Source organism: Tupaia chinensis, unplaced genomic scaffold, assembly GCF_000334495.1.
Source record: "Tupaia chinensis unplaced genomic scaffold, TupChi_1.0 Scaffold144197_2, whole genome shotgun sequence".
Lineage (NCBI taxonomy): Eukaryota > Metazoa > Chordata > Mammalia > Scandentia > Tupaiidae > Tupaia > Tupaia belangeri.
This window is the reverse complement of record NW_006204055.1, coordinates 88,841-95,889: the sequence shown is the minus strand read 5'-3', so window position 1 is coordinate 95,889 and position 7,049 is coordinate 88,841. Positions and strand designations below refer to the sequence as shown.

Here is a 7,049-nt window from a genome sequence, read left to right as displayed (position 1 = left end):
TGCTCTGAGCCCGCCCCTTACTGGCATCTTTACGAATCTACACGTCTCAGGTCCCTTCCAGCCGAAACCCTGGGTCCCCAGATAGAGTCACTTGAGGTGTGTCAGCGTGAAGGTGCGCTCATCTGCACACCTGACTTACAACTTGGGCACCTTCAGCTCCACCCTAGCTTCAGCTCCACCCTAGCTCAGGCTGGTAGGACACATGGGGCAGGCGGGGGGCACCAGACAGTCTGATATTTTTTGTTTGTTCATTTTAGTTTTATGCCATAGGGTGCATGCACTCACCAGAGACAGAGGAAAAGTGAGAAATCACCCCCGGGGTGGTGGCCATGCTGCAATCCCTTCTCCTCCATTCTCATCTAGGGATTTGGGGCACGCACACGTGCCTGGAGTGATTTTTCAAGTCACCTGGTCCGAGACTCAAACCGTGTGGTCATCCATGTGGGAGTCCAGTATCTGAACCACTATGTCACCTGCTGGCCCCACGACAGCGTGATAATACACACGCCAGGCTCAGCCCACCTCTGGCTTCTGGCCTCTGTGCTGGAGTGCCAGCCAAGGTCCTCACACCGGCAGGGCCCGTGCACGTTGCCCGTTGCCCGTCGCCCATCGCCGGTCCTCCTAGCTTCCTCCACAGCTCCAAGCTCTGCCCGTGCTATTTGCTGCTTCCAGTACTTGGTTCTCTTTCCTCAGGAAGATGGTCAGTTTTCAAGGGTACACTTCTTTTCTCCTGCCCCCCGGGGAACAGTTTTAGCATCTGAGGGCTAGGTCGGGACTGTTCCCTGCTAGCTGTGTGCCTTTAGGAAAGTGTCTCCACTTCTTCGAGTGCGTCTTCTCACCTGTCGAGCAGGGCTGCTAACAAGTCCCTAAGCCTCCCTAGTACATCTTTCACGGCACTTGCATAGGGACAGGCATCAATAGTTGGGGACTGTTCTAGAAGACTGGCGCTCCTAGTGCCATTCTGCTCTTACTCGGGGGACTGAGCTCAGGACCCCACTGCCTCTCAGTGAGCTAGGGCAAACACTGACAATGTGTTTGGCCCTTCCAGGCCTGGTCTCTGACTGTCTGAGATGGGAGCTGGGTGGTGCCTCGGGGGCCTCAGGCACCCCAAGGTCTAGGCCTGGATCTGCCCAGGTACTGCCAGGCCTGGGATTAATCGCCACCTCGTGGGCCCGTCCCCTGCCTGTGCACCCAGGGCTGGGCTGGCTGAGCTCCCAGGGCCCCTCCAGCTTGGACATTCCAAACCCCTGTGAAAAAGGATGAGCAACAGCCAGTTCTGGGCGGGGCCCACAATCCCTCTGCCCTCCGGGGACCCTGGGTGGCGAGGCTGGGAAGTGTCAGCCTGGAGAGCAGCCACGAGGGGACAGGCGGGCAGGCTGCAGGGATGGAAGGCCACAGCTGGAGGGACTAGAACATGTGGGCAGGAAGCACAATGAGGTTCCCTCTGGCACCGAGCCCTCCCCGGCATGTGGGCTGCACGCAGGCCCTAGCCGCAGGCACATGCAGGGCAGAGGTGGGGAGGCACCCCCTCCTGGGCTGCTGGGCAGGGAGTATGCTTTAGCTCCCAGGCTCCAGGCTCCAGGCTCCAGCCAAAAGGGCAGAGCTGATGAAACAGCCACTGTCCCCTCTGGCTCCAGAGACAGATGTGGCAGAGGAAGGGGAGGGTCACTGGCTGAGCCCCAGTAGTTCCAGGGGCTGGGGGGTCCTTTACATGACTGGTTTCTGTGACTCAGTTATCTGCTCCGGAAAGGACCATCGCTATCCGTCCTGCCATGTCACAGGTGTGGCCACTGAGATTTAGGGGCGCTGGGACTTGGCCAGTGGGTTCCAGTGGGGGCTGCAGCGCCTGTGCTCTGAGCCCACCCCGTACTGGCATCTTTACGAATCTACACGTCTCAGGTCCCTTCCAGCCGAAACCCTGGGTCCCCAGATAGAGTCACTTGAGGTGGGGGGGGGCCTCGGGGCTCTTGGTGAGGGCAGGGCCTGGGATGTGAGGGGCCAAGAGACCTCCAGCCCAGTGACTTTCACAGACTGCAGACTTCCCCAGGAGGCCGAGCCGACAGCCTCACCCCTCACCCCACAGTGCAGGCCCTCTTTGTGAGTAGACAAGAAACCCTCCCGAGCCCCCTCCCAGTCCCTGCCAGGACAGCCTAGAGGGCCCTGCAGTGGACAAGCAACCTCCTTCCGTCCCCTCAGCCCTCCTACCTCTCCAGGCTCATCCAAGATGGACATCCATCCCTTCTTGAAGTTGAGCAGGTCGGGCTAGGGGAGAGGAGCAGGCAGGTGAGTCAGGCCCGGCAAGAGCCAGCCGGGGCGAGGGGCGGGGGAACCGTGCCACACTGCCCCAAGTCCTGCAAGACTGAGGTCCTGGGAAGCCAGTAGACAGGGCTAAGGGTTCAGGTACCCCCGCCCAGATCCAAGCAGACCACAGAGGCAGCCTTGGCTCCTTCCCCAACAAATGTGTTCTCTGTGGGCCAAGAGGTCGGAGGTGCTGGTGCCTCCACCGCAGAGGTCTGCCACCTCCACTGGCCTTCCTTACCCCGCGTAGAGGGCCAGGAGCACACTGTGCATAACGAGACCCTGAGAGAGCCAGAGGACAGCCCGGACCAGAGAGCCAAGCAGACTGTCCATCTCTGCCAGGGCCCAGGTGACCTGCCAGGAAAAAGCCTGCCTACCTTCTGCCCACCGGACCTCCCGTGGTCCAGTCAGTCCTGCCCCCACCACCAACCTGGAGACCCTAACAGGCAGAGCCAGGCCCTGGCTGGGGTAAGAAGCCCTCTGGTCCCCCCTAGATCTCTGAGAAGGCCAGGGCAATGGCATCTCAGCCCAGGCAAGCCCTACCTGCCGGGCGCTGCCTATGGGAGCACAGCCCCGGGACCTGGGGGCTCTGAGCTGCAGCATGTCCCAGGGATGCCTGGGAGCTAGGCGCTCCTGCCCAGGCTAGACGAGGAGGCCACTCATCCTGGCGTTTTCCTGACCATGCCCTCCTGGTGGGCACCAGCCAACAGACCCTCCCTGCCCACTCGGAGGACCCATCTCATCTGAGTCCTGTCCCTTTGCAGTCTCAGCGCCTGCCCTGTCAGGAGAGCGGCCGGAGCAGGGGAGGAGGCAAGGAGGCGGCCACCTGTTGCCATGGCTCTGAGCCCACCTATCAGCACCTACATCGGGCTCACCAGGCCAAGGTGTCTGGTTGCAAGGAGGGAGCGGGTGGCAAGGCTCACTGGGGTGGGCAGTGACAGCGGCAGCAGGAAACCAGAGCCACCTTACCTGGCCACCTCCCCTGACCTGCCCTTCTCACAGGGAGCCCTGTTTTCTTCCTCCCCAAGTGGAGAAAGCGGAGAATTGGAAGACCAAGAGGGACTTGAGGCAGCAGCACCCAGAAACATCGCAGGCATCTGGTGGGGAGGGAGAACCCTAGCAGGCTGGTGGCCGCGTCCCATCCCTGTCCCACCTGCCCACTGCATCTCTGCTCCTCCCAGAATACCTGTCAGAGGGAGGGGATCATACCATACGAGCAGCAGAGCTGGACAACCCTGGGGCTGTCGGTCCTGCCCATCCATCTCTCATCTGTGTGGAGGCTGCCCAGGCGGCTCCAGGCTGAGACTGAAGACCGGTGGCCACACCTGGCTCCACTTCCCCTCGGACTGGGGCCTCCAGTGACCCTAGGCCTGGCATGGAGCCTGGCCACAGCAGGCCTCAGGGAGAGCTTGCTGAATAAATACCTACCCGCTTCTCCCTCCCTGGTCTAAATTCCTGTGAGGAATTTAGTCCCCCACGCCCACCTGTCCCCAAAGAGTCTGGCTTCCTCGGCTCCAGGGGCTGGCATCACCAGGCAGACGTAGGTGGAGCCCCTAGGAAGGCTGTGTAGATGCCACAGCATCAGTCTGGGTCAGGTAGATCAGCCAGAGGCCTGGTAAGGTGACAAGCCTCCCAGGAGGAATGGCAGGGGCCTGAGGGCTAAGGTGCCCCCATGACCTTTCGACGTCACACACACACCCCACCCCACCCCCACCCCCACCCCCCGAGCTCTGGCTGCCTGATGTGGCAGTGACGAGGGTCCTGTCCTTCCAGAACTTCCCAGAGGCCCGAAGTGCCACACCCAGTGGGGCCCAGTGACCTTCCAGAGGCCGGCACAGACACAACGTGGCATGGCCACCTTCGGGGGAGGAGGCACTAATGAACTTTCTTTTCTTTTTTTTTTCTTTTCTTTTTTTTGCTGTAGGGTACATGTGCTTGTGGGAAAGAGAGCAAGAGAGGGGAAAAGTGAGGATCACCCCCAGGGGAATAGCCACACCACAATTCTTTCTCCTTCACTTCCTCTCAAGGTTTTGGACATGTGTGCACACACAGTGTGATTTTCAAGATGCCGGGTCAGGGACTGAACTGTGAAGTCAGCCATGTGGAATCCGGCTGCCTTAACCATCACATCATCAGCTAGCCCCACCAATGGGGTTTTTAAGCCCTCTGGCAGGGACACCCGCTTCCAGGGTTAAAAGGTCTGATCATCTAAACCTCTCCCATCACACCTTCACCATCAGCTCTAGCTCTCCCCACCTGCAGGAGGCTCGGTTTCTCCTTTGCCCTTCTAGGAGCACTGCCAGGCTCTCTCAGTCACCCACCATGGCCACAGGTCAGCCCTGTCTCCCTCCTGGACCATGGCCACAGTCCCCTCCAAGCACACTCCGACAGGGGGACCCACTCAAGTAGGTCTAGTGTCACCTGCCTGTCCAGGGATGCTTCAAAACAAAGTCTAGCTGCCTCAAGGTGACCGAAAGCCTTGGCCTGCCCATCCAGCTTGAGGGCCCCATGTTCATACCACACAGTTCTCACCAAGCCCCCACACCAGGACTCCGGGCCCTTCACACATGCCTGTGTCCTCTGCCTGAGCCTGCAGCTTCCTCCTCTTTGGGGGCCAGGCAGGCCCCTGCTCATGACTCAAGAACTGGCCTCATGGCCACCTCCCACATAGCATGCCCCCTGGGCCACCCCACACACACACAGCCTGGAGGAGCGGCCTCTGCCATATCCATGAGTGTCCTGAGGCCACTCCTTGTCCCTTGCAGGCTGGACCAGATACAGCTCGGTCAGGCACAAGCTGCTCGCCCTGGACCTAGCACAGGCCTTCCCCAGGGGCTCAGGGAGTGTCTATAGGAAGAGAATTTTAGGCACTAAGCGCTGTTCTAGGCCGGGAACCAGCATGAAGGAGAGCAGTGGCCCTGCCCTGAGGATCTCAGGAGGGAGGCAGACAGTAAACAAATGAACGAGTGTATAATTTGCTGCCCGGCAGAGGCTGGGGATGGGGCTGCAGGGCTCCCCAGGTCCAGGGGCTCCGCTGCACTGGGGCTGACCTCAGGAGGCAGAGGGTGCAACTCCGGGCCTGGCCCCAGGGTCCCCAGCTCCCTGAAGCCGCTAAGCACGTGCCCACTCACAGCAAGCACCTGTGCCACTTGCTTACACAGGTTCCTGAGCCTGGTGGATGGGGTCAGAGGGGTGAGGAAGGTGTGGGGAGAAAGGAGACAGACTCAGATCTGAACGGTGACCGGGATGAACCCAGTGGACACTGCTATTGTGATGAGGAGCCTCCTCTCTGCTCCAAAGCCTTCCATGGCTCCCAACTGGCCCAAAGCCCAGACTGTATTCCCTCCCCCTATGTCCCTCTGTGGTCCCAGGCTCCTTCTCAAAGTTCTTGCCACTCTCTAGACAATGACCACCACTTTGTCCAAGCTGCTCCTTCCCAGAATGCTTTGACCTCCCCCCAGTCCACAAAGTCCTACAATGACAGTACACCTCCTTGGGAAGCCCTCCTCCCACACCGCACATAACGTGTCCTGCATTCTTAGCCTGCTCAGCATGCCTGCCACAGGAGAGGGACTGGGTACGTGGCCTCTCTCTCCTAGTAAAGAAAACTGGGACAGACTGGAGACAAATTCTGGCTCAGCCTGAGGCCAGTTGCATCACCTGGGGCCTGTTACTTCACCTCTCTGCACCTCAGTGTCCCCATCTGCTTGATGGGGACATTATCGCTCACCTTAAGGATCAAATCTGCTGACGAAGGGACCAGCAGATGGCATAATGGTTATGTAGCTGAACTCCCACACAGTAGACTGCAGTTTGAGTCCTGGGCCCTGAGGCTTAAAACTCACACCGGTGCATGTACATGTGTGCCCAAAATCCCAAGAGTGGAGGAAAGGGATTGTGGCATAGCCATACTCTGGGGGTGATTCTCATTTTCTGTCTCTCTGGTGAGCGCACATGTTCTATAACAAAACTCTCTAAAAAAAAAAATCTGCTAACCTGAAAGCAAGCACTTGTTGACAGGAACCCAGTGGGTAATATAGCCATCCACCCCCTCTGGCCCCAGGACACTGACTCAGCTCCCCTTCACCCCCTCTGCTCCATGGGGGAAGGGGAGGCTGCTGCGGATGACAGGAAGGGCCAGCAGGGAGGTGGCAGGATGTGCGGAGGCCGAGGAAGTCCAGGCAGTGCAGCCAGGTCATCTCTCTCACAGGGGCAGGGGCCCCACAAGCCACACCCCCAGAAGCCCAGCCCTCTCCTCACCAGGGACACACACACCCCCCAACCTTCCCCAATCCTAGAAGGGTCACCAGGCTGTCAGAGCTTCCCTAGGCACTGCTAGCCGGCAATCAAAAGCAGTCCCAGACGGATCTTGAAAGGAGCGCCGCCTTCCCTTCCTTACACTCCGGATTGCCCTGCACAACTCACCTACTCACCTCTGCAAACCTCGGTTTACCTATGACATGGGAAAAACCGCCAACTCGCTGTGAAGCTCGGTATGATAATTATGGCGCAGAAATCGATGGAGCTTGGGTAGAGCTCACCCCAAGAGAAAGGCAAACCCTGCCATTGTGCCGGCCACCCCCACTCCCGGGCTCGCCCCACCCAAGGCCCCAGCGTCGCTGAGAAGTGGCAGATCTGGGAGAACACGTTATCCCGTCGCTTCAGGCGTCCGGGATGGGCTCCCAGACCTTGGGGAGGGGTGGACCGGCCTCTTGTCACCCACCCGACCTCGGGCCAGTGGCCCCTCGGCG

General features: G+C 59.7%; 1 protein-coding gene across 1 annotated transcript in view; it reads right to left on the bottom strand.

Moving 5' to 3' along the window:
* TRIOBP (TRIO and F-actin binding protein) overlaps nucleotides 1–7,049 on the bottom strand; it is a 75,330-nt gene that overhangs the window by 22,597 nt on the left and 45,684 nt on the right. The window contains exon 11 of the mRNA XM_006166236.2: nucleotides 2,206–2,262. Within this exon, the coding sequence (XP_006166298.1) occupies nucleotides 2,206–2,262 (57 nt within the window). The remainder of the gene's footprint in view (nucleotides 1–2,205; nucleotides 2,263–7,049) is intronic.